Source organism: Salmo salar, chromosome ssa24 (assembly GCF_905237065.1).
Source record: "Salmo salar chromosome ssa24, Ssal_v3.1, whole genome shotgun sequence".
Classification (NCBI taxonomy): domain Eukaryota; kingdom Metazoa; phylum Chordata; class Actinopteri; order Salmoniformes; family Salmonidae; genus Salmo; species Salmo salar.
The window spans coordinates 7,596,647-7,624,440 of NC_059465.1; the positions used below are offsets into that span (position 1 = coordinate 7,596,647).

The window sequence follows — 27,794 nt, forward strand, 5'->3', positions numbered from 1 at the left end:
TATGCTCTCAGACTGGAAATGGCTATATAAGGACACTCCTGACCTGCAAACCGATATTTAATTTCAGAATTGGTTAAAATTAGGTTACGGTCAGGGTTAAAGGTTTGGTTAAGGTTAGTCGTTTTACAAGTCAGGAGTGTCCTCAGTTTGCCTCTCACTAAGACCATTCGTACTAGTCAATGCGCGATAAAGCAATCCCAATTATCTCGCGAGATTTCACGAAGTTTCCGGTGTTGTGTATGTTCCTGGAAACATGGCGGTCAGCATCCGCGGCCGTCCGATCCGAAGTCTTCGGATGCGAGGTAAGCTTGAAATACTCACCCCGACATAAGCTTTATAAACTTGAAATTGTAAATTACTATTTACTCTAGTTTCTGACGACCCAAGTGTGTTGCCTTACAATGTCCCCGTTGTCTATTTTTGACAGGTCGGAATGACAGTGGGGAAGAGAACGTACCGCTCGATCTGACCAGAGGTAACGTTAAGCAGAAAGTATTCACACGAAGTGAAAGCGATTATTGTACAAATGGATGCTAATGTTTGCAGCAATATATGGTGATGATGGGGATGGAAAATGGCTCAAAATACCTTCTACGGCTTATTGGTTGTTGACTACTTTCACAACCAGTTTGCAGAATCTTAAGGAACACCAAAGAGGCGTAACGTCAGCAAGGGTGTATGTTTTACACCGATTATGTTAAACGTTCTTAAACGGCTGAAAACTGAACGAAACCGGGAGGGACCTAACTGATTTTGTCCAATACGAAATCTCGTTTTAGTTGCAAAACACAACTGTTTGGACTAATTAAACCCCAGGGCGTATTTATTACGCCGATTTTGTTACAAAACGTTTCTTAAACGGAGCGAAACGGGGAGAGACTTAACGTTATATGAATATGCCAAATAAACGCTCGTTTTGCTCTGTTTGGTTCTTAAACGGTTTCCGTAATGAATACGCCCTAGCTCTCATAGGCAAGATAATGCTCCTGTGTGTTGTTTTGATTAGTGACTAGTATTAGCTCGCTTTGCTATACAATGTATTTGTTACGACTGGGTTGAGTTAGCTGGCTAATTATTTGGGCGTGTGGCTAGTTATATGGCTAGCTACATTCCTAGGATTGTAATGTGGTAAGCTAGCAAGCTATTAAATTGTTGTAGCTAGCTAACGTTAACACGGCCAATCATACAGCCGCTAGGTTTGTTTGAAGGTCGTTCACAACTCAGTTGCTAGCTAACGTCCAGCTGAAACCGGCGGTGGGCGTCACATTTTGACAACTCGAGTTCATGGTTAGATAGACATTGAGTATGAGTATTTACTAGCCAATACACTCTGATGGCTTTTCCAGCACAGTGTGTCAACTCCTGCCCTGCCAGCGTTTCACTTTTCGCGTGATAGAAGCCCCTGACTCAGTAATGTCCCTATGCAATCACTTGCATCCTACAACCATGCCCTCCAATTGTTCCCGATGCCGCATCCACTCCTGTGACCGATTGTAAACAGATTAATAGGAGTTCATCAATCATGTTTTCAATAAGGATAGAGCATGTAACGTTAATTGTAAACAACTGCCTTCAAGCATTGCACTATGTATCTTCACTAACACCAGTTCTACCCTCAGTATTTCATGTATGAGATGGAAGGGGGTACCTCGTCAGTTGAACAACTGAATGTTTTCAACCAAAATGTGTCTTCTGCATTTAACCCAACCCCTCTGAATCAGGGGCAGAGCATGGATATACCTGTGGGAAGTCAAATTGCATCACATTTTCCCTGTGCCATAGAATAGGTTGCAGTTTGGGATCCAAAGCAGCTTAGTTGAGTGGCTGCCTGAGCACCCTTTTCCTCTGGTACATTATCATTAACAGCCCCAGCCTGACACAGATGGAATGGAATTATATGAGATACTGTAGCTAGATGTGTTTATGTGCATGTATCTTTTAGCTACCATGTAATGGTTGAGGTGAATGAGATGAAAAACAGAAGGAACTTCCTACTTTTGACCCTGCCTAAACATGCCTTCTATTTAGATGTCCAGGGTGTGTTTACTGTTCACAGTGCATTGGTGTGACCAGCTAAAACGAGTTCATGTTAGATAACGATATAGGTGCATTGGTTCAGTATTACTGGAATATCAAAAAGATTTGATGTTTTGTTAGTATTTCAACTCCCTTCTTTTTTACAGAACCCTCTGACAACTTGCGTGAAATTCTTCAAAATGTTGCCAAGCCACATGGCGTCACCAACATGCGGAAACTGGGCCACCTGAACAATTTCATAAAGGTATTACTGATTTATGTAATGATGATAATGGCAGTTGCCCTCATTATTGAAGTGCATGGTTTAGCTTTGCTGTATTGTGCCCCAACGTAACATTGTTGGACTGTCTGTAATAGTTTAGGGTCAAAGCTAAAATAAAATGTCACAGCTTATAAGTGCCGACATGGCCGTAATCGTATCTGTAAATTGACATTCGAATCGGATGATACTCGTAATCGGAAAAAACTGAAGTGTTTTTTAATATAGGTAGAGCAATTGCTAACTAGCGTTAGCGCAATGACTGGAGGTCCAATCATTGCACTAACGCTAGTTAGCAATTGCGCTAGCTAAAGACACAATAGTATCCATGATTTCATCTGACTCTGGGGAAGTAGATAAAGGGCCTCATTGACAAAATCCGAAAGTATCCCTTTAACATAAGATCAAACTAATGAAAAGCACAAATGGGACTAGTAAGATCACGATTAATGTGGATAATCAGAGGAAGCGTTTGGTCTGCTGAAGCTGGTCATAGAGATCCAGTGTTGGTCAATATGGACTGGAGATGGAATATTGTTAATCGTATGGCCTATTAATGACACACATACACTGAGTGTACAAAACATTAAGGACACCTTCCTAATATTGAGTTACACGCCCCCTTTTGCCCTCAGAACAGCCTCAATTCATCGGGGCATGGACTCTACAAGGTGTTGAAAGCATTCCACAGGGATGCTGGCCCATGTTGACTCCAATGCCTTCCACAGTTGTGACAAGTTGGCTGGATGTCCTTTGGGTGGTGGACCATTCTTGATACACACAGGAAACTGTTGAGCGTGAAAAACTGTAACACTGCTGGGTTTTTGACAGTGCGCCTGGCACATACTACCATACCCTATTCAAAGGCACTTAAATCTTTTGTCTTGCCTATTCACCCTCTGAATGGTACACAATCCATGTCTCAATTGTCTCAAGGCTTAAAAATCCTTCTTTATCCTGTCTTCTCCACCTCATCTACACTGATTTGAAGTGGTTTTAACAAGTGACACCAATAAGGGATCATTGCTTTCACCTGGATTCACCTGGTCAGTCTGTCATGGAAAGAACAGGTGTCTTTAGTAGTCAAAGTTTTTTGGGGTTTAGGTGTCTGGTGCTGCATTGTGCATTCAAGCTGTTAGTTAGGTGAAAGTGACATTTGACCCATCTTCACCTAGTGGCTTCATCATCCTGACCAATGTGCTACAACTGGTCAGGTGACAGTTAATTACTGGCAGATATACACTATTGCTTTCACCTAGCTTTTCAAATCAGTGCTGATGAAGGAGAGGAGATGAAACTACTTTAGGCTGCTGATATCCACCTAGGGCTGATCAAAATCACATGACATGCAACCTTCATTTAGGTTAATTTAGCTTTAATTTAGGAAGCAACTTTAGAGTATTGAAATGCGTCTGCTGAACATATTCTTCTATGTGTAGCTGTTGACCTCTCCTTGGCCCGCTGTACCTCAGCTCTTGCAGTCAGGCCTAGCTGAGTTTGTCATTGTGATGCTGACAGTGATGGTAATAGGAGCTCTGGCCATGGGGCCTCATGTGCGTCAACAGCACTCTGACTTTGAAACCAGAGATTGTTGGTATTGTTGTTCTTTTGAAACTGGAGATGTTGCATGTGGTCTCTGTTTTCCAAGGTTGTAGCAAGTAGATCTGCAGGTTTAGTTTCCCTCCAGGTGCCACACCATGTCAAGGATATTATTCTGATAGTTGCGGCGAGGTTATCGCCAATCAGGTGTTTGGTGGAAGATGTTTAGTCAAATTGTATGGTGACATCCCCACTATAACTTAGCATGGCCTGTCCTGATAGGACAATAACACTTACACTAACCTATGTAAGATTAGAGAGGTGACGGCAGCTACCAGATACAGTTGGTCTGAGCTGTGTGTATACACCTGACTCTCGGTTTACCACTGGACTGAGTGAGTGTGGTGTTGAGGCCTGCAGCTCCTTTTAAGGATTCCAGGACAGCGAGAGGTGACCTAATCCCCCTGTAGCATGTTCAGTGCCCCCCTTTCCGCCCCCTCCTGCCTGCCTGGGCTCTGACATCACTGCTGACTCCAAACTCACTCACACACTGACCTACTCCCTATCCCTCTCACTCCGCTCCCACCCTGCACTGGGGTTTACGGAGTGTGAACGGTGGTTTTTTTCAACCCTACTGCAAACTGTTTAAGCGCATTGATTTAAAGCATTAAAACACTATGAATTGAAGCTTTTGTCAGTTTGTCGCACTGTGCAAAAGATGCCATGGCCATACAAGCTATGAACAAGTAATAAACATGTCCTTGTTGTAATGTTGCCATGCTAAATATCAGGGGAAAAATCCTTATGAATGTAATGTACATACCCCAAATATATGGCTCTCTGTCTCAATTCATATGTTCGCTATATATCAAAATGTCTTCAGTCTGTATTGTTATGGACAGCCAAAGGATTCAATGCATCCTCTGTCAACTGGTTGTAAGTTTAGTCCTTTCTTTGTTTCAGCTGCTAATCAGCATTGGCCACTGCGAGGAGAAGTTTGGGTTTACATATGAAGAAATCATCATCTGGTAAGTAGTCCCATATAGTGTAACCTAGAACACTTTAAATGCCACTTAGCAGACGCTTTTATCCAAACACTTCTATTGTTTGTGGAACATATCCAAATTAGTGACAGGTCATTGTAACCAATTTTTGTGGCCAAGCTATGCGAGTGTCCATTCTGTGTACGTTGCCATTTAGTGTCAATCTAAGCTGTGTTTTGTGTCCCTCCCCAGCCTGCGGTTAGCCCTGCTGAATGAGGCCAAGGAGGTGCGTGCTGCAGGCCTGAGGGTTCTGAGGTACCTCATCAGAGACAGCAATGTGCTGCAAAAGGTCCTCAGATTGCAGGTGGACTACTTGATTGCCAGGTGAGAGAGATACTCTGTCGCGTCACCACACCTGCGCAGGAACACACTGGATTAATCTTGTACAATTTAGCATGCAGGTAACTGCCAAAATAAAGGAAACACCAACATAAAGTGTCTTAGTAGGGCTTTGGGCTAGCATGAGACAGAACAGCTTCAATGTGCCTTGGCATAGATTCTACAAGTGTCTGAAACTATATTGGCGGGATGCGACACGTTCTTCCATGAGAGATTCCATAATTTGTTGTTGATGATAGTGGACAACGCTGTCTTAGGCGCTGCTCCAAAAATCTCCCATAAGTGCTGAATTGGGTTGAGATCTGGTGACTGAGACAAATACACACACAATCTTTAAACCCTGTATGCTCCTTTGAGACCCCTCTTTTTAAGTCACTGAGATCTCTTCTAGCCATGGTAGCCAAAATAATGGGCAACTGGGCATTTTTATATATGACCCTAAGCATGATGGGACGTTTTAATTGCTTACTTAACTCAGGATTCACACCTGTGTAGAAGCACCTGCTTTCCATATACTTAGTATCCCTCATTTACTCAAGTATTTCCTTTATTTTGACAGTTACCTGTATGTTACATATGTTTAACATATTTTACAACAATGTAGTTCACAAAAATAAGGGAGTTAATAGTTGTTGCACTCGAGTATACTACTGTGGTAGTCTGTTGCTTGCGAAGTTGTTACTACATCAGAGGTACCATAGAATCATGGGGACTATTATTCCATAGTGATAGCATGATGATTTATAACCTGGTGTGATATGAACCGTAGCTGTGATGTCATACCCCCTGTGTGCTTTGATCAGGTGCATTGACATCCAGCAGAGCAATGAGGGGGAGAGGACTCAGGCCCTCCGACTGGTCAGAAAGGTAAGTCTGCTTTCTTCATATTGCACTAACTTCATATTTTTTTCCTGTAATATCATGTGTATAATTAAGCAATAAGGCCCGAGAAGGTGTGGTATATGGCCAATATACCATGGCTAAGGGATGTTCTTGTGAATGACGCAAGGCGGAGTGCCTGGACACTGCCCTTAGCCGTGGTATATTGGCCATATATCACAAACACCGAGGTGTCTTATTGCTATTATAAACTGGTTACCAACATAATTAGAGCAGTAAAAATAAATATTTTGTCATACCCATGGTATACGGTCTGATATACCATGGCTGTCAGCCAATCAGCATTCAGGGCTTGAACCACACAGTTTATAATTTAAATTATTGCATAGGCATAGCAGACCTGCCAACATGCACGCATTTTGCATACCAACTACGCAATTCTCTGTCCATGTATGGAGATACTAGATCCGAGTTAAAAGTACAGCAGAAATGAATGGGGCCTGATTTCTATAATTTTATTTTATTTTTTACATGTTATTAATAAAAAATACATCCACTGAGTAAATATAACATCCCGATTCTCGAGCTGCAACACACAGACATGTACGGAGTTTGTGTCAACGGACATGGAGATTAATACATCATTATTCGAGACAGCTATCCCGTGTTTGCCCCTCCTGTTGGACAAATCCCTTTTGGACTCCGTGTGTTGTGGAAAGGTAAACACTAATTATTTCAAGCTAACATTAGCGAACATAATATTGACTTTCAGTGGGCTCTAAAGTGCCAGCAGTTCACTCGCATTTGCTAGTGAAATAAATAAATTAAATACAAATACGAAAAATAACTGGTCGCATTTGTGCGAGTGTGATACACATTTAATTCTGCGTCCCATTAGTTGTATTTCCCACGTAACATTACGAGGATCACGCAACCTGATAGACTGTAACTGTAATTATGATCCACGTATAAGTATAATAAAAAAAATATATAAACACATTGGCATTAAATGGAGTCGGGAGTTTAGAAGACTGCGCGATGAAGAATGGAGTGTCGATTATTAGCTATAGAGGCAATGCTTCTAAAATGCATTTGCACTAGATTTGAGATTTTATCAATTTCGAAAATCTGAAATGATGTATGCGCTGCAAGGAAATACGAAAGGCACCTTTACATTGACTGAAACACCGGACTCTTCTAGCGAACAGCGTTCAGATTCCCATTGCGGTAGCCTACTTAAGCTTTGTGTAGCCAGTTTGCGGTCTGTGTCGATGCAATCATTTGTTTTTGTTATTTTTTTTCAAAATTATTTTGCTTTTAGTGTTGATAGGATACCGGGTCTATAAAGCTACTTTTGAGTTGGCCCTAGTGATTGGCCCTGTTTGAGAGGTGACAAGCGAATCTCCGATTTGCCGCGCACGTCTGGTACTCCAAAAAGTTGGACAGGGTTGGAAGGTCTGGCATAGTAATTACTCATTACGTTTACACTTTACCTGACTATGCTATTTGAGTGTACTAGATATAGTCTACTTGATTTTCGTATATTCACTGGCAGCACAGAATAGGGGCATAGTACCAGCATAGGCTGTTATTGGATGATCTGCGCTGGTGTGAGCTTGTGGACAGTTTGCACATGTCTGGAGTATTTCTTTTCTGCATTCTCTGCAGTTTACTGTAAATGCTAACACATACAACTATTACAATTAACAAGTAACTCACACCAACATAAAGTTTCTTAACAGTGCCTTGGGCCACCACAAGCCAGAAGAGCAGCTTCAATGCGCCTTGGCATAGATTCTACAAGTGCCTGCGACTATTGGAGTTATGCGACGCCATTCTTCCATGAGAAATTCCATAATTTGGTGTTTTGTTGATGGGGGTGGAAAACGCTGTTTTAGGCGCCACTCTAGAATGTCCCATTAAATGTTCATTTGGTTTAGGGATGGGCACTGTTATTCGAATATCTGAACGGATGTTAGGATTTGATTACTTGGCAGATTATTGATTTTTTTTGAGAGAGGAAAAAATAGGCTATTTTATTTTAAAGGCTTTGTCTAAAATAAAACGATCTCTTACATTGCTACATGGCTTACAAGAATATACATTTTTTTTGTATTTATCTCGGCAAGTCAGTTAAGAACAAATTCATATTTACAAGGACGGCCTACCCCGGCCAAACCCTAACCTGGAAGACACTGGGCCAATTGTACGCCGCCCTATGGGACTCCCAATCATGGCCTGTTGTGATACAACCATTACATTATACATTTTTATAACACGAGTTTTGAGTGCGCCCCCCAAAAAATACATTCTGTCTCTCTGACCACGCCTTATTGTCTGTCAATCAAAGCGGCTTTACTGTCAGAGGCTCCATAAGTTATCTACCATACCATCTGGTAGTGCCTGTCATGACCGCGTCAAATCGTTGTAAAGAAGCTAGCTAGCTACAGTAGCCAGCTAGGTTAATCAGCTAGCTAGCTAACGTAGTAAGGCTAATTGGGGCTATTTTTCCACGTTCCCCGTACTTGTCTACAACTCCATTCATATTAAACAACAGCCTACCTGTTGGTTGACCATTTTAGCCTACTCCTTCTCATTTAGCCAACTTAATACCGTAAGTTTAATTCCATTTTGCATCGTTTAGAAATCTCCCACTTCACTTTCTACTCATGTAGCCTCTGACTGTAGCGCCGCTTTTGATTGACAGCAGTGTCACATAGAGGAATTTTAGACAAAGCCATTGTTAAAATAGGCCTATTTTTAATTTCTAAAGAAAATGAATACTAATGTCCATTCTGAGTTTTGAATATTCAAATAACCGTGCCCATCCCTATATCTGAGAAAATATCATGGTATTATTTGAATAGTGAAATCACTTAAAATGCTCATCACTAAATTGGGTCGAGCTCTGGTGACTGACACATACACACACCCTTTAAACCTCCTATGCTCCTTTGAGACCCCACTTTCAAAGTCACTGAGTTCTCCTCTTCTAGCCATGGTAGCCAAAATAATGGGCAACTGTGCATTTTTATACATGACCTTAAGCATGATAGGATGCTAATTGCTTAACTCAGGAACCGCAACTCTGTGGAAGCGCCTTCTTTCAATATACTTTGTATTCCTAATTTACTCAAGTGTTTCCTTTATTTTGGAAGCTACCTGTATACTAAGCTACATCGACAGTAGCCTACTTAGCCCAGGTTGGTTAGCCAGCTTGCCTCTTCCAGCTGGTAGTCTGTGTCCTTGCCAGTTAATGTGGCTTAGCTTGATTAGATTAATCCGGAGAAAGTGTCTGGGAGGAAGGGCCTAGACTTTAAAGACTTGCTCTACTCACACACAGATTAGACCCACCACCTTCTGAAAGTGGCACTCATGCTGTGTGACCTATTTGCTGTAATGTTGCTTCTAAAATAAACTGAAGTGCACAATTAGTGCTGTAACCTTTGCTCTCAATCTCTTTCTCCCCCTCTCTCTCTCTCTCTCTCTCTCTCTCTCTCTCTCTTCGTTGTCTCTAGATGATCACAGTGAACGCTCTGCTGTTCCCCAGTTCTGTCACCAACTCTCTGATCGCTGTGGGAACAGACGGGCTGCAGGAGAGGGACCGCATGGTGCGCGCTGCCATTGCCATCGTCTGCGAACTTGGTGTGTGGAGCCTCGGCACTGAGAGAACCATCCTGAAGCTACACACATAGTTACTGTGTAATAACACTGTGTCTTTATGTCAACCACACTCTGCAGCGTTGAAGAACCCAGAGGTAGTGGCCAATAGGGGGGGTCTCAGCACCATATTAAAGAGTGTGATCGACTGTCAGCTGAGCCGCATCAATGAGGCTCTGATCACCACCATCCTCCACCTGCTCAACCATCCACACACCAGGCAATATGTACGCAATGATGTGGAGCTGGAGGTACGCACAGCCGCCATGCACGTGCCAGTATGCACATACAGGCATCAAACTAGAGGTTCACACACTCCCAGTCACACATCACACTTTGTCAGTCGGCGGTGACTTTCTCTCCTCGTCTCCAGGCTAGGTAAAAGCAATATGGTGTGTTCTTACTCATTTTCATGGGAAGCCTCTTGGGAATTGGCTTTCACCGGTACCGTTCTTTCCCATGAGTGCAGAGTGCAGGCTGAGGAACAGAGACTAGGAGAGGAGGTCAGTGTAGACTATTTAGACACAGCCACTAGCCATGCCAGTGAGGATTCACCCTTGGGTTGTTTTTCTCTTTCCCAGGGAGATTACAGTGATCAGTTACATCAGCCCTCTAAAGCCTCTCTCTCCAACACATCCTGTCTGTGTGTAAACTGATACTCCCCCCCCCCTTCCTTCATACCTGCAGCATGGCCACTCCAGTAACCACTCAGTCTTAACAAGTTTATGGAAGAAGAATGCAAATATTATAATATGGATTATGTGATCATATGGATGAATTACGGATAATGTATGTGATCTGTTTAGAGAAATATCTGTGTCCCTATGACTTGGAATGTCCAACCAGGAAAAATTATGTAAACGTTCAATAAAAATCTGGCCTATTGCTGCTATGCTTGAATGTTTTGTCCCATTTAAGTGGAATCTCAGCAATAGGAGAAGAAAAATCCACTCATGATATTGGGACATTATTTAGCCTTGCTGATAATGAATACATAGACAAATGTTTTGTTGTTCTGTGTATGAACCTGTGTTCTGCTCTTTCAGCAAATCCTAGCACCTTTCACAGACTTCCACTACCGTCACAATGCAGACACGTCAGAGATCCAGCTCAAGTAAGTTGTGTGTGTGTTGTAAACAGAGGCTCTGTTCCGCTGTTCTGTTTAGTGTGTTGTGTCCCTATGTCGTGTAGATTGTGATCCTGTTGTGTGTGTGTGTGTGTAACCAGGGAGGACCGCGATGCTCGTTTCCTGTCCAGCAGGATGGCTATAGTAGCTGCCTTCCGCTCCTGGTCTGGTGAGTCTCTTTCTCTCTGTCATTCTCTTCAGCTTTCCATTCAGTTTGGCTCGGCTGGTTCTCTTTGCATTGTGGGTCATGACTTGAAACGTACCTTTAGTATTTGTTTAATGCCAACAGCTTTAAATGGGTCAACGCTCAAATACCCCTCTGAAGAGAATGCTGAGTAGATTCCCTTTTTAAGCTAGTATCGCATTGTTTGTGCTCTGTCTTCACTTTTGCTGCCAAGTCATGAATGTGTTAATGGTAGACTCTGTCTCCGTTGCGATCCAGGGATCATTAACCTCTGTAGGGCCGGGAACTCTGGGATCCAATCCCTTATTGGTCTGCTGTCTATACCAAATGTGGAAGTGAGGGTGGGTACTGAAATATGAGATTTGTTAAAATAAATATAATGAAAAGTATGCCTTCTCGATCTGTTCTTCGAGAACCACTAATTGTTTGTGTCTCTGACCTTTCTCCTTGCCCCCTGCAGAAAGGTTTGATGGAGGTATTGTATGAGATATTTAGGATACCTCTCCCCATTGTAACCCAGGACTTTACGGAAGCACTTCTCAGCGTGGGTGAGTGATATTAGCGTTTCTAATTTCTTTACCCCCCCCCCCCCATGCCCTGGTTTTAAACATTTATCAAACATGCATACAAAAACTACTAGGTTTAAATCGTTTATTTTGTCGATCTGTGTTCCCCTGTAGACCCCAGTAGGTGCCAGGACAGCTGGAGACTGTCTGATGGCTTTGTGGCTGCGGAGGCTAAAGTCCTCCTGCCTCATCGAGCCAGGTCCAGGTAACGCATGACACCACAGATAATAAATCCGTTTAAAAAAAAAAAAAAATTAATCAATATCGCTTTATGCTCCCAGGTAGGAAATGTATTCTACCCACAGGAATTTACAATATAGAACATATAGAATAGCAAGTTTTACACCTTTATTACACACTTGACAAAAAGTGTGAATATGGGTGCCTCTCAGACCCAACCACCATCTCTCCTGTGGCTATAATGTCTGCTTGTTTGTCCTGCTGTGTTTTTCAGGCCTGACCTGATGGATAACTACCTGGCTTTGGTACTGGCTGCCTTCATCTCCAGTTGCCTGCTAGAGGTAAGGAGACAGGAACGCCCAAACATGAGATTTTTGTTGTTGTTGTGGGTTATGGATATTATTTTATGTCTCGCTCGTTCTTTCTTTTTCTCCTTTTCTTTCTCTCCACCCTGTAGGGTCTGGTAGAAGTTGTGACCAGCAGTGAGGACCAGATATCAGTGAGAGCCACCATCCTACTGGGAGAACTGCTACACATGGTAACACACAGGGACATGGCTCTCTGATATACCGTATATAGCTACTGTAGCTCCTTCTGAGGAGCGTGCTGCTCTGCTATTGATGTGGCTCTATTTGAGGACACGTATGTACTTGGTAGTTGCCTTCATTCAGCTGTGCATAAATGGTTTATGTGTTTGCTTCACTTTCTCTCTTTCACTTTTTCTCTCTCGCGCTCTCTTTTTATTGCTAGGCCAACACCATCCTCCCTCACTCCCACAGTCACCACCTGCACTGTCTACCCACCCTTATCAACATGGCTGCCTCTTTTGACATCCCCAAGGAGAAACGCCTGTGAGTGTACACACACACACATACATGCACGCAATCACTCACTTTTTCACTGCTCTGATTTATTTGTATTTTTTGGGCACCTTTTCTGTATTTTTAGACGGGCGAGTGCGGCAGTCAACCACTTGAAGCGTTTCCATGACAAGAAGAAACAAGGACCCAAACCCCATAGTCTGTATCTGGACCACATTGTCCGCAAGTCTGTGTCTGCACACCACCGGAGAGAGACACACACACGCGTACACAGAGACATCTATGCTATTAAGGTACACCTCACACAGGCATCTTTGCCATCTAGGTTAATTGTTCACCTCCAGCCCCAAAGCCTTCCTTAGCAACATTCAGTGACGCAAACTGTGTGTGTGTGTGTTGTAGGACACGGAGGAAGCCCTGATGTTGAACCTGAGAGACAGTCAGATCCTTAACCACAAACAGAACCTTGACTGGAACTGGCTCCTCATCGCAACTATCCTCAAGGTCAGTTATAGCAATACTATAAAACATGTGGAAGACTGACTGGGAGTGTGTTTCAGTTGGTTGATTTGCTATTGCCATATTTCATATGTTTTGGTTTTCCTCTCCCAGTGGCCTAACGTTAACCTCAGGAACAACAAAGATGAACAGATGCACAAGTAAGGCCCACCTTCCATTCACTACTACAACTAGTGAAATTCTGAACTTGACTGTGGTAAGGTGCCCCCCTTTATAACTGTGTTTGCGTGGTCCAGGTTTGTACGGAGACTGCTGTACTTCTATAAGCCCAGCAGTAAGCTGTATGCAGGGCTGGAGCTGGACCATCCTAAAGCCAGACAGCTCACTGTGGTGGGATGCCAGTTCATCGAGTTCCTCATAGAGTCTGATGAGGTGAGGAAATAGACCAGAGAAATAAAGGTGCAGAGGAAACTTCTATGTGGGACACATTTTTTCTTTTGGTGTCACCTTTTTTAAAGAAAGGTAGCTTTGAAATTGACCTAGCCCCAAACCAATAGCCTTTTTTTCTCATGTTTTTCCCCCCCCCTTCCCAGGATGGCCAGGCGTACCTGGAGGAGCTGGTGAAGGACATGGTGGCTTGGCTGTCCTTGTCCTCTGGTCTGAAGCCAGACCGCTGTCTCCAGAGCAACGGGCTGCTCACCACCCTCAGCCAGCACTACTTCTTGTTCCTGGGGACCCTCTCGGCCCACCCACACGGGGTTAAACTGCTGGAGAAGTGCGGCCTCTTTCAGAGGTCAGTCTGGACTATTGCCCTTTATAAAAATTGTCAGCGTGAACTTGAACAGGAGGAAAACACTGATTGGTTGAAATAACAGCAGCTCCATTTTAATTGGCCAGATGAGTCAAAGGCAGTAGGCTATTGAGTGCCAAAAATCCATTGTTTGGACTGGGTTCCTACTGAATGTCTAGGTTGTGGGGAATAGAGTTCCAGTTGTCAGACAGCTCAGACAACTGCCTGATTCCATGTGTGTTCTCCTCCACAGTCTGCTGAACCTGTGCTCTGTGAAGAATCAGGACGCTGTGTTGAAGCTGGCTGTGTCTACTCTGGACTACAGCACAGATGGACTGGCCAGAGTCATCCTCTCCAAGATCCTCACTGCTGCCACTGATGTAAGGCCTTACACAGGAGGGATGGATGGATGGATGAATGAATGAATGCACGGGCTTCAATGTGGGTGATGATGGTTAAGTTGTTGCTCAAACAATACTGATCCTGAACAATCCCTTTTCCACCCTCTGTGTCAATACACAGACGTGCAGGCTGTATGCCACCAAGCACCTGCGTGTGTTGCTGAGGGCAGGGGTGGAGTTCTTCAGTAACTGGGGCATGGAGCTGCTGGTCACCCAGCTGCACGACCACAGCAAGGCAGTCTCCATGGAAGCCCTGGACATACTGGACGAGGCCTGCGAGGACAAGGTGGGAGAGGGGCTGGGGAAAGTGCTGAATATGTTGGAGAGGGCTGACGATGGGCAGAGGGCTGGGGAATGGAAGAACGAGGGGTATGGAGTGAATGTTATATTATGTTGTCTCTAACAGCTCCATGATGTTTTATTGTGTCCCCCCAGGCTAACCTCCATGCTCTGATCCAACTCAAACCAGCTCTGACCCACCTGGGAGACAAGGGCCTTCTGCTGCTCCTCAGGTCAGTCTGACACACACACACACACACACACACACACACACACACACACACAAATTAATACACAGACACACAGGTGTGCTGAGAGGTTGTGTTCCACCTCTAAAAACCAGTGTCCTTTGTGCAGGTTTCTGTCTATTCCTAAGGGCTTCTCCTACCTCAATGAGAGGGGTTACGTCAGCAAACAGTTGGACAGATGGCAAAAGGTAAGCCTGCTCGTTCATTCATTTCCCCATTAGCTGCAACCGCTACTCTTCCATTGGTCCACACAGTACAAAACAATCATTCAAAGATAGTAAAAAAACAAGAACATAAAGACAGATTTCTAAATCAAATGACATTTAAAGCTGCAATATAACTTCTTGGGCGACCCGACCAAATTCGCATAGAAATGTGTTATAGAACAAGTCTTAGAAGCGCTAGATCTGTTCAATGTGTGCTATTTCTATGCTTTCCTTTAAGTTTTTAGTTTTTGCATCTTTTTCTTTCGATTTTGTACACCAGTTGAAAATACAATATTGTTGGTTATGGAAAATACACTGCTCAAAAAAATTAAGGGAACACTTAAACAACACAATGTAACTCCAAGTCAATCACACTTCTGTGAAATCAAACTGTCCACTTAGGAAGCAACACTGATTGCCAATACATTTCATATGCTGTTGTGCAAATGGAATAGACAACAGGTGGAAATTATAGGCAATTAGCAAGACACTCCCAATAAAGGAGTGGTTCTGCAGGTGGGGACCACAGACCACTTCTCAGTTCCTATGCTTCCTGGCTGATGTTTTGGTCACTTTTGAATGCTGGCGGTGCTTTCACTCTAGTGGTAGCATGAGACGGAGTCTACAACCCACACAAGTGGCTCAGGTAGTGCAGCTCATCCAGGATGGCACATCAATGCGAGCTGTGGCAAGAAGGTTTGCTGTGTCTGTCAGCGTAGTGTCCAGAGCATGGAGGCGCTACCAGGAGACAGGCCAGTACATCAGGAGACGTGGAGGAGGCCGTAGGAGGGCAACAACCCAGCAACAGGACCGCTACCTCCGCCTTTGTGCAAGGAGGAGCAGGAGAAGCACTGCCAGAGCCCTGCAAAATGACCTCCAGCAGGCCACAAATGTGCATGTGTCTGCTCAAACGGTCAGAAACAGACTCCATGAGGGTGGTATGAGGGCCCGACATCCACAGGTGGGGGTTGTGCTTACAGCCCAACACCGTGCAGGACGTTTGGCATTTGCCAGAGAACACCAAGATTGGCAAATTCCCCACTGGCGTCCTGTGCTCTTCACAGATGAAAGCAGGTTCACACTGAGCACGTGACAGACGTGACAGAGTCTGGAGACGCCGTGGAGAACGTTCTGCTGCCTGCAACATCCTCCAGCATGACCGGTTTGGCGGTGGGTCAGTCATGGTGTGGGGTGGCATTTATTTTGGGGGCCGCACAGCCCTCCATGTGCTCGCCAGAGGTAGCCTGACTGCCATTAGGTACCGAGATGAGATCCTCAGACCCCTTGTGAGACCATATGCTGGTGCGGTTGGCCCTGGGTTCCTCCTAATGCAAGACAATGCTAGACCTCATGTGGCTGGAGTGTGTCAGCAGTTCCTGCAAGAGGAAGGCATTGATGCTATGGACTGGCCCGCCCATTCCCCAGACCTGAATCCAATTGAGCACATCTGGGACATAATGTCTCGCTCCATCCACCAATGCCACGTTGCACCACAGACTGTCCAGGAGTTGGCGGATGCTTTAGTCCAGGTCTGGGAGGAGATCCCTCAGGAGACCATCCGCCACCTCATCAGGAGCATGCCCAGGTGTTGTAGGGAGGTCATACAGGCACGTGGAGGCCACACACACTACTGAGCCTCATTTTGACTTGTTTTAAGGACATTACATCAAAGTTGGATCAGCCAGTAGTGTGGTTTTCCACTTTCATTTTGAGTGTGACTCCAAATCCAGACCTCCATGGGTTGATAAATTGGATTTCCATTGATTATTTTTGTGTGATTTTTGTCGTCAGCACATTCAACTATGTAAAGAAAAAAGTATTTAATAAGATTATTTCTTTCATTCAGATCTAGGATGTGTTGTTTAAGTGTTCCCTTTATTTTTTTGAGCATTATATATATTTGACAGCGGTTTAGATGGTATAATGATTCTCTACACTATACTTGCAACCAGGAAATGGCAGAGCGATTTCTGCATAGAGCACCTTTTAACTGTACTGATTGTTTTTAAAACTCTCTATCAGTACAAATGTAATCCGCTAATGATTTGTTTCCCCCCCCGACTGTGTGGTGAACAGGAGTACAACCTGAAGTATGTAGATCTGATTGAGGAGCAGTTGAATGAAGCGTTAACTACATACCGGAAACCTGTGGACGGAGACAACTACGTCAGACGCAGCAACCAAAGGTGAGACTTCTTACCTTACTAAGCTGGACAGTTAGCCATGATCCAGTGGTCACCAGCCCTGGTCCTGGAGGGTTGCAGGCACCGTGTGCAGGCCTTTGTCCTGGCCCAGCACTAACTTGCCTGATTTGGCGCGTCATACTCTTGTTTAGATAAGTGGAAGCTGTGCTGGGCTAAAACAACTGTAAAGCCTGCATACCTTGTTGCTCTCCACCACCAAAAAAAAACATGGGCTGTGATCTTGAGCCAACTGTATTTATTTTTCTCATTTGTTGAACATGACTACATTGTCTTTGTGTGTTTTGTCTCTAGGTTACAGAGACCAAATGTTTATCTTCCTGTGCACTTGTATGGTCAGCTAGTCCATGATAAGACAGGCTGCCACCTACTAGAGACTCAGGTAACTCTGCTTTACAAAGGGCTTTCTTAATGTGAAGAATCTATGGGTTTTGGTATCTTACCGACTGTCTCACGCTCTCCAGAGCGTGGTCCCTGACCTCAGCTACACGGTTCGCTCCCCGATGCTGGACACCTGGGAGGGCATCAAACAGCTGAAGGCAGCCCTCTGGGCTCTGGTCAGTCCCCCTAACCACTCGGCACATAAATCACAACGTTGTATGATAAGTACACGTGTTGTCAGTTACAGTAAAGAAAGAAAAAAAAAACACACCATTGGTTCATAATGGTCTATTTTCTCTTGGGTAGACGCTATAGACAGTCTGCGTCCTCCAGTGCTCTGACATTGGTTCCGACTGTGGTTCCCAGGGTCTGTTGTGTTAATGATACTGAATGTATGTCTGTTTCCAGGGTAACATTGGGTCATCAAACTGGGGTCTGAACCTGCTTCAGGAGGAGAACGTCATCCCTGACATCCTGGCCTTGGCACAACACTGTGAGGTCCTGTCCGTACGGGGGTAAGGGGACACACGCGCACACAGAGATGAACCTGATGTCTCGCCAACAGTCTCATGTCTGTTTTCTCTACCTCCAGAACGTGCGTGTACGTCGTTGGCGTGATCTCCAAGACGCGGCAGGGCTGTGAAGTGTTGAAACAGTATGGCTGGGACACAGTCAGACACAGTCGCCAGACACTGTGGCCCGTCACCCCAGACGAGGTGGACAAACCGATGACCTCTAAACTTTCCTCCGTACCGAGCACGCTCAGTCTCAACTCCGAGTCCACCAGCTCCCGACACAATAGCGAGAGCGAGTCCCAACCCAGTGAGTTAACCATGAAACTCTTCACCAGGCAACAAGGACAGTTTCTGTTAAACACATCCTCAGTAGCACTTTCTTTACTATTTTTTTTTTTTTTTTCATTCGATTTGTATATGTTATGGATATATGTAGCTTCTGTAGGTGTTCTTAAGCAGGGAATAATTGTTTGTTTTGTGTGTATTTTCTGTCAAGTACAGTACCAGTCAAAAGTTTGGACACATCTACTCATTCAAGGGCTTTTCTTTATTTTTACTTTTTTTCTACATTGTAGAATTAACAGAATTCTCACATACTGTACACTACTGGTCAAAAGTTTTCGAACACCTTTTTCTTTATTTTTACTATTTTCTACATTGTAGATTATAGTGAAGACACAAACACTATGAAATAGCACATATGGAATCATGCAGTAACTAAAGAAGTGTTAAACAAATCAAAATATATTTGAGATTCTTCAAATAGCCACACTTTGCCTTGATGACAGCTTTGCACCCTCTTGCCATTCTCTCAACCAGCTTTGAGGTGGTCACCTGGAATGCATTTCAATTAACAGTTGTGCGTTAAGTTAAATTGTGGAATTTCTTTCCTTAATTCATTTTAGCCAATCAGTTGTGTTGTGACAAGGTAGGGTGGGTATACAGAACATAGCCCTATTTGGTAAAAGTCCATATTATGGCAAGAAGAGCTCAAATAAGCAAAGAGAAACAACAGTTCATCATTACTTTAAGACATGAAGGTCAGTCAACACGGAAAATGTCAAGAACTTTGAAAGTGTCTTCAAGTGCAGTTGCAAAAACCATCAAGCGCTATGATGAAACTGGCTCTCATGAGGACCACCACAGAAAAGGAAGACCAGGAGTTACCTCTGCTGCAGAGGATAAGTTCATTAGTTACCAGCCTCAGAAATTGCAGCCCAAATAACAGACACATCTCAACATCAACTGTTCAGAGGAGACTGTGTGAATCAGGCCTTCATGGTCAAATTGCTGCAGAGAAACCTCTACTAAAGGACAATGATAATAAAATAAAGAGAGAGAGACTTACTTGGGGCAAGAAACGTGAGAAATGGACATTCAATCGGTGGATATCTGTCCTTTGGTCTGAGTCCAAATTTAAGATTTTTGGTTCCAAAAAACTGTCTTTGTGAGACGCAGAGTAGGTGAATGGATGATCTCCGCATGTGTGGTTCCCACTGTGAAGCATGGAGGAGGTGGTGTGGGGGTGCTTTGCTGGTGACACTGTCAGTGATGTATTTTGAATTTAAGGCACACTTAACCAGTATGGCTACCACAGCATTCTGCAGCGATACGCCATCCCATCTGGTTTGCTGGTTTGCGCTTAGTCCCACTACCACAATGACCCCAAACATACCTCCAGGCTGTGTAAGGGCTATTTGACCAAGAAGGAGAGTGATGTAGTGCTGCATCAGATGACCTGGCCTCCACAATCACCTGACCTCAACCCAATTGAGATGGTTTGAGATGAGTTGGACTGCAGAGTGAAGGAAAAGCAGCCAACAAGTGCTCAGCATATAGGAACTCCTTCTAGACTGTTGGAAAAGCATTCCAGGTGAAGCTGGTTGAGAGAATGCCAAGAGTGTGCAAAGCTGTCAAGGCAAAGTGTGGCAACTTTGAAGAGTCTTTAACAATTGTTTGGTTTCTACATGATTCCACATGTGCTATTTCATAGTTTGATGTCTTCTACGATTCTACAACGTAGAATAAAGTACAAATAGAAAACCCCTTGAATGAGTAGGTGTGTCACCTTTTGACTGGTACTGTATGTTGTGTAATGTTTGTCACGTGTGTGCATTTAGACATGTACATCCTGGATGATGACAAGTCTGAGATGTTGGACCAATCAGACGACGCCTCCCTCTACCTGCGTTCCAAACCCATGAAGGACCGCAGCCCCTTCACCATCCTGGCCTCCACCCGTTTTGTACGCAACCGCTTCCTCAACTCCCTGTCGCTCCCCAGCAAGAAGTTGCGCTCCACCAGCGACCCCAAGTCAATGGGGGGCAGCCGCACCCCCACCGAGCCCAAACTGGGAGGGCTGAGGAGGAACAGGACGGTAACGGAGCCCTCCATCTACTCCTCGTCGCCAGGCGATGTGTTTACGTCTGTGTTCAATGGGAGAGGCATGCCCAAGAGTCCCACAGTCAGCCTGGAAACCTCCTTTGTGGGGATCAGGGACTCTGTGGGGGGGTCTGTGGAGCAGCTGGGAGAGGGGAGGCTATCCCGGGCTGGTGGAGGGGGGTCTGGGCTGGGGGGTCCTGGAGAGCCCCCGTCCAGGGAGCAGAGTAGCCGGGAACGTCTAGCGGGAGATGGGGGAGGGACTCAGTTTAAAAGCCGCAGTCAGAGCTTCAACACAGACACCACCACAAGCGGCATCAGCTCCATGAGCTCCAGCCCCTCCCGCGAGACTGTGGGAAACCCTGAGCATCCCGAGCCAGACTCGTCGGACTGTGTCAGCCTCAACACAGTGGTCTCGGCTAAGACGGTCAAAACGCTGTATACCCTCGCCCCAACCCAGGCCCACACCAACCACCTGCCTCTCTCCAAGTCTAACTCTGTCTCCCTGGTCCCCCCTGGCTCCTCACACACCCTCCCCCGCAGAGCCCAGAGCCTCAAGTCTCCCTCGGTGGCGGCCATTAAGAGCCTTGCAGACTGCAGTTTCATGTACACCAGCCCGCGGGATGCACTAGGCTATGCTACTCTGAAGAGGCTGCAGCAGCAGAGGATCCACCCGTCTCTGTCTCATAGTGAGTCGTTAGCGTCGCCCGCTAAAGACGTGCTCTTCACTGACACTATCACTATGAAGACCGGTAGTCTGGACTCGAGGCTGACGCCGCGCAGGTAAGTTACGTCGCACGCTACACATAAGGTATCTGAACGCTTCACACAAACGCACACATATATGGGAAATGCAATATGCACGTACAAATGCACACCTATATTCACACTCGCACATTGAACTCACACAAGTAAGGACAACTTCTCCTGGTGGGTTTTCACTGCCCGTCATGGCTGCTGGCTGCCCTTGCTCATGCTTTTCTCAGTCATAGGTCCTTGTGTCTGTCTCTATGTGACTGGTCATATCAGTGTTCTACTGCTCTGTCTAATCATTCTCCACTCTCCTTTTAATCAATTTGTCTTTTATTGTGGGTGGGTGTGTGTGTGCTGGTTTGTGAGGTCATTGAACTCTCTGTTCTTTCTAGCTCAGCTTGGGCTCCTGAAGGGTTCTTCCCCACAGCCCAGTCTTGGTCGGTAGACAGAGAGAGGCAGACTGAGGTGGAGTATCTCAGGTTGTCTGCTAAGAGAGTGAGCTGTCCAGCCCCCCGCCCCTCTGATGCCCACCGCAGGCCATCCAGAGCCTACGTCCCTCGGTGGGTGGACCACTCCAGTAGTGTCCACCCCTTCCCCCTTTAGATACCTGGATGTGCTGGTCTGTCAGCTTGTCTGAGGGTTAGCTGTAGTCTCTAGCTGTAACGGTGGCGTGTGTGTGTGTTTAGAGGTAATGGCTCTGTGTGCTTGTGTGTTGTATCTCCGGTTATTAGTAATCTTTAGCAGCAACGGTGTCTCTCTCTTCTGGTTCAGAGCAGTAACAGCTGTGTGTGTGTGTGTGTGTGTGTGTGCATGCGCTGGTGGTCTCTCAGGTTGTCTGCTAAGAGGGTCAGCTGTCCAGCTGTCCAGCCACTCCGCAGGATGTCCATCTCTATGCCTTGGTGGGTGGACCAACCTAGCCTCCCATTTGTAGAGCAGTTTCCCTCATGTGTTGAAATTGGTGTCCTTAAATGCTTAATGTTAATAAAAAAACGATACAGAAAGTAGATGCAGAAAGTTAAAGACATAGTGGGTTAATTTCCGCAACTAAGGGCGTCGACGATCGAGGCTCAACTTCTCCACTGTTTTGGTGACCTGGCTACCACTCTGTGAACCCGTGCACATGCGCAGATACTGTGAGAGAGAAGTATTGCATCTCGCGCATCTCAATATCCTAGCCTATTCATTGATGATATACCCTGCTTTACTGAAATTGCAAGCCAAGAAATTGCGAGATACAGCATTCCATTGAGAGTTTTTGATTGCTGATAGATGGGCCTAGTCCACGGTTTGACTCGTGGCTGACCTGCCTATACTGTGCCCCTCCATACTCTGTCCTCTCTCTCGCTATGAAAGATGCAAGTGTTTGTGTTCTCGGAAGTACGGCAAATAATCAAGTGTGCTCCGTTCCAAAAATACAGAATCTTCGGAGTCACACACACACAAATGGGAGTTGACACTGGCAGTCGACGTGCAAGGAGTCGAGGAATCAGTCATTTTGGTGTTTGACGCTCCAACGTTACGTCATCGTCGTTAACAGTTGGAAAAATGGCGACGGCAAGCGACAGCAGCGAAGTCCTGTATGGCAATACTTTGAGAAGTTAAATGAGAGGGAATTGGAAACTTTGCTAGGTGGAATTGAGGTATAGTAATGGTAGTACAGGTGCAATGCTTAACCATCTGAACGGGACGCACCGTGAGACCCAAACCGTTGCTGGCAGCAGCGTTGTGAATTCATGTGGAATTGTATTCATTTTTCTTATCGAAAAAAATGAATTGCAGTTCAAACATTAAGAATTTTTTTCCCATTTGTCACATCCCTACTACTCAGTTTCTGCTTACACAACACAGTTTCATAGGCATTTCTTAGTGTTGACTGTCCTTCCCACAGTTCTGTTTTGGAGTATACTGATAAGACTAGGAGGCTAGATTCCCTTTATAGATTCAAGCAGATGAACCCTGCTGTCTTACAGATGGCACTGTGTAGTTGTGGTGTGGATTAGGAGTCCCACATTTCCGTGTGTTTTTGTGTGTTTCTCTCTGTCAGTTTTTCATTCTCTCTCTACTTCTCTCGCCATATAGCGACGTCTAACTGTGTCTGCCCTCACTCCCCTCGCCCACTTGTCACCGCTCTCTCTCTCACCCGTCTCCCTCCGCCCGGCAGGTTTCTGAAGGCGTTGAGTTTTGCGTCTCTGGACAAGGAGGATCTGCTGAGCCCCATCAACCAGATCACTCTGCAGCGTTGCTCGTCGGTGCGCTCCATGGTGTCCAGCGCCACCTACGGCTGTAACGACGACTACGTGGGCCTGGCGCTGCCCATGGACATCAACGACATGTTCTACATCCGAGACACGCCCTACTTCCAACAGAGGACTAGCCCGCCCGCCGACGAGAAGTGTCCGTTCTACTTTGGAGACTCAGACAGTAAGGAAGGACAGGGAGCGATTGAGAGATGGGTGGATAGTGATGATAGTTTAACGTGAATGATAGAGATGGTTTACTTCCAGTTTCAGTGGGTGTGACTGCGCGTTCTATGCCCTGTGTACTGTAGGTGACGGTGGTCGTCCCTATCCTCCTATCCCACTGCTGAAGCAGCAGTTCAGTATCTCAGAGCTGATGGCCAGCAGAGAGAACAACCAGAACCATATCCTGGGTCCAGAGGAGACGGGTCTACAGGAACACACTGACGACAACTGTCTCTACTGCGTAGGAGCTACTGTACTGGGCTACCCCACACAGCCTCAGATCAACAACGCACACACACGCACTGGTGAGAGAACACACACACACCGACTACTCTGAGTGCACACACATGCACACTCAGCGTAATGGTTGCCTTACCCCCCTGCCCCATCTCTCTCTTCATAGACTACATAGACTTTCAGTGGTCGAGTCAGACCAGCCATCGTCTGGAGGTGATGCCTCAGTCCAAGTTCTCTGGCGTCTCCGGCTGCAGCGACGCTGCTGTGTCACAGGGATCCGTCTGCAGCACACCTACTCCTGCTGACATAGTGCTAGGTATGCACACACACACACTGCAGTCTCAGGAGGCTGTCTGCAGCACACGCACAGACTGCATATGTACACCTTTGTTGAACATTCTAATTCCGATCAAAATGTCTGATTTGGTCGGGTTGTGTGAGTGAGCTCTGATAGGCTGTTGTGTATGTCCGTCAGGTGGCAAGGCAATATCTGAAGACGGCCCGGCCTGTCGGGTCCTGCTGAGGAAGGAGGTGCTTCGCCTCGTCATCAACCTCAGCTCTTCTGTAGGAACCAAGGGCCACGAGACAGGACTACTGACGTAAGACACACACACACAATTAAACCCCCTCCCCCCAACACAGATTTTCCTGTGTTTTATATACAGTTCCACACTAAGGTTGGAGTAATACTGTGAAATTGTGAGAATTATGATAATGGCCTTCCATGGTGACATCATCATGCGGTAAATTAGTTAATAGGCCAATAAGAAAGAGTTTGAAACCTCTTTTCCAATAGATGTGGTGAAGAGGTCAATGGAACGCAGACTGGGGGATAGAAGAACGCTGATTGGCCCACATTCAACAAATCTGATCTAACTAAGTGGATATTCGTCAAATTCGTCATGATTGATGCATTGTAAAAGGCCCACAATGTGGTTAATAAAGTCCGATTTGGATATATTTGGCTGTTTTCGCTGCATAACATTTAGAAGTAGTCTCTTTTCAGGTTTAGAAGAAGTGACTGCTAAATGCTAACTTGCGTACGTATAAGCTGATAGCATAGCTAGCATAGAGAAATCAGTAATGTTAGTCATTTTTAACTGTAATGCAGTTGGTTGGTGACGATGACATAAATGTATTGGGGTTGACATCCATACAAGCATTACACCGATTAAAAAAAAATATATAAAAGAAAATATATATATATAGTTATTTTCAAAAACAGTGTGTGAAATGCACATATAAACAGTAGCCTAATGTAACAGTATATTTCTTCTGTCCCTCTCCTCGCCCCTATCTGGGCTCGAACCAGGGACCCTCTGCACACATAGACAACTGCCTCCCACGAAGCATCGTTACCCATCGCTCCACAAAAGCCGCGGCCCTTGCAGAGCGAGTGACTTCACCGATTGCAACGCTATTAGCGCGCACCCTGCTAACTAGCTAGCCATTTCACATCGGGTACACTAAATATAGGCTAATTTTGCTGAGGGGCAGTGAGGAGATTCAGGATCTTTCCCCCACGCATTTCCATTGTTTTGGTCGAGTTCCATTGACCTCTACCGCATCCATAGCTAATATTCAGTTTTCCACTCCGATAGTCCTAGCAGAATTCTTGCTTGAGAAATTGCCCTTTGCTATGAAGGCATTTGTTTATTTTGACCATTTTAATTGGAAACATTCACAGTAAGGTACTTAATTGTTACCCAGAAATGATTTTGATATTAAGATACAAAAAAAGAAATGGCTGCATTGGAGCTTTAATGGTGTCTGCTTTCTCTGTCTCTCCAGGATAAAAGAGAAGTTTCCCTATGCGTTTGATGATATCTGTTTGTACTCTGAGGTGTCTCACCTGCTGGCCCACTGTATGTTCCGCCTGCCCTCTCGACGCTTCATACAGGAACTCTTTCAGGACGTACACTTCATACCGGTAAGGTCCTCATCTATACGGTCTTTCCATTTCTCCCCAGTCCCAAATTCACTCCTAGCCCCCATCTCTAGTTACTTATGTAGATCTGGAAGAATTAGATGGGTTTCTGGTAATGGCTCCACGTCTTTGTTAGGTGGATTTGTTTTTGCTGTGTTGCTTATACGTCCTTTCAGATCTTCTCTAGTAGTTAGGATTTATGGGTGATGGGTTGCTTGGCAGAGAGAGGAGACCGACGCTCCTCAACCCCTACACTTCCGATTTTACGCTAGTGGTTACAACAGAAATATGACTGTGACCTCTGACCTCATGCTCATGTCACATCCTGTTCCCTCAGATGTACGAGGAAGCAGAAGCGATCCTGTCGAAGCCACCAAAGCCCGTCGGAGTGGATATAGACCCTCCCACGAAGTTCTGACTTTCCTCATCTCTGTCCTCCCCTCCCTGTTGAGACGCTGCTTTCCCTCCAACCCTCACATAGAGATACAGAGAGCAACATAGTGAAAAAAGGGAGGGATGGAGAGAAAGGATAAAAGAGAAGAGGGGAGAAGTTTTGCTGAAGTTCAAGATGGAGGGAGCATGGGTGAGAGAAGGAAGGGATCATGGATGTTAAAGAATGAGTGTGAAAGGGTTGTCTCCCTCCGGTTGCTGGAGAAAGAGGAGATGGACTATCTGAACAAATGAAACCTAACACGTCTAGTTTTGTTCCTGCCTATGGCCAACAGGGGGAGCAGTTTTACCAAATGCTGTTTTCAGACGGATGTACAAGCCTGACCAACTGACATGACAGGAGACACATCAACTACTTAACACATCACACTTAACCTAAACACAAGCTGGATGAAATATGACTAAGTCTTGAAAAATGTGATCTTGCTCTGGTGTATGCTGATATGAAATGAAAAGGGCATGTTCAGTCCATCCTAGTCAGTGCTGGACTCATCCTCTTCTCCCTCATAATGGAAACACTACAGAAGGTTCTAGAAGCCTCCCTCATAGTTATACCCTCAGTCTGTTTCTGCTAGAGATGGTTGTGCTGTGATCTCATAAGTTTATTATTTCCAACTCCGCTTATGATCAAAATACATTTTTCTATTTATGTCTATAGACTGTCAGACAATCAAACATCAGTAGTGTATTGTAAAAAAGAAAAAATGTTTAGCCATCACACTCTTTTCCCATCTGGACACATAGAACATAACTGCTGTGGCTTGCTGTCTGTCACCCTTTCTGTATTCCTCTATCTCTGACCCTGGTTTGGAAGGACACTGCCTCTGACAGTGGCAACAGCCGGGTTCTCTCACCTTTTCATTGGTTCTCTTTATGGAGGTTGTCAGAAACCCTACCTCCGTGCTTCGCTCTCACTGCATGTACAAACGGCATGTCAAAACTGTAATATTAGATCATTGTCACTGTTTCTGAAAAGTGTTAATTTATTTCTTCCAAATGCTTCTAATAGTTTCATTGTCTTAAATCATAATAGGTTGCCATCACTTGTTTGCAAGCTGGGGAAAGTAATGGTCCCTAAGTTGTTTTCACAATGCAGATATTGCTGTCTATCATTGGCTGAGATGAGAGGACAGGGTGACTTGATCATTTATGGATTGCTGTAAGGTTTCCATGGGAACAGGTTTCTGTTTCTATTGGTTAGTTTTGCTATTATGCTGCTACACAAGTGGACTCCTAGGGTGATTTATAGGTCTGCTGAGTGATGTCAGATCTATTTATTGTATCTGTACCATAGCAGAGTGACTGAGATGAGAAGAGTTATTTATATATTTTTTTCCTTGAGACTGTATTATAATTTAAAGATTTTTCTTTTGTGTTTTTTTTGCTTGAATCGTGGTTTCCCTTGTATAATGTGTACAGTGTGTTTTGGGGCATTGCTGACCTAAAGAAGCATACAATCTTATTAAAGGGATACATTGTTAATAAATTAAAAAAAAAAAATCTTGAACTACA

The 27,794-nt window shown here is 45.0% G+C and overlaps 1 protein-coding gene across 2 annotated transcripts; it reads left to right on the plus strand.

The window, feature by feature from the left end:
- The first annotated feature begins 214 nt into the window (after positions 1-214).
- LOC106585162 (rapamycin-insensitive companion of mTOR) lies at positions 215-27,794 on the plus strand. Of its 2 annotated transcripts, XM_014171067.2 has the most exons (39): positions 215-302; positions 428-475; positions 2,184-2,281; positions 4,799-4,863; positions 5,071-5,202; positions 6,021-6,084; positions 9,576-9,702; positions 9,799-9,968; positions 10,764-10,831; positions 10,945-11,012; positions 11,286-11,368; positions 11,488-11,575; positions 11,708-11,798; positions 12,048-12,114; positions 12,231-12,311; positions 12,524-12,624; positions 12,722-12,887; positions 12,997-13,098; positions 13,207-13,253; positions 13,350-13,485; positions 13,647-13,846; positions 14,097-14,223; positions 14,366-14,530; positions 14,680-14,756; positions 14,881-14,959; positions 17,054-17,163; positions 17,473-17,560; positions 17,643-17,735; positions 17,968-18,074; positions 18,152-18,381; positions 20,195-21,236; positions 21,599-21,766; positions 22,037-22,105; positions 23,368-23,627; positions 23,755-23,973; positions 24,072-24,221; positions 24,381-24,504; positions 25,697-25,835; positions 26,170-27,794. In XM_014171067.2, exons 1-39 carry the CDS (start codon positions 254-256, stop codon positions 26,248-26,250), a joined length of 5,379 nt encoding a protein of 1,792 aa, XP_014026542.1. In that variant the 5' UTR covers positions 215-253; the 3' UTR covers positions 26,251-27,794. The 2 variants fall into 2 exon arrangements, with proteins under 2 accessions (XP_014026542.1, XP_014026543.1); XM_014171068.2 differs by lacking the exons at positions 21,599-21,766; positions 22,037-22,105.

What these genes read in the sequence shown, in the direction of transcription:
- LOC106585162 (XM_014171067.2), top strand. Translation starts at nt 254, where the DNA reads ATGGCGGTCAGCATCCGCGGCCGTCCGATCCGAAGTCTTCGGATGCGA. An exon ending in ATCCCCAAGGAGAAACGCCT is followed by an intron (nt 12,625 to 12,721) that starts GTGAGTGTACAC and finishes CTGTATTTTTAG; the next exon opens with ACGGGCGAGTGCGGCAGTCA. An exon ending in GGCCTTCTGCTGCTCCTCAG is followed by an intron (nt 14,757 to 14,880) that starts GTCAGTCTGACA and finishes TCCTTTGTGCAG; the next exon opens with GTTTCTGTCTATTCCTAAGG.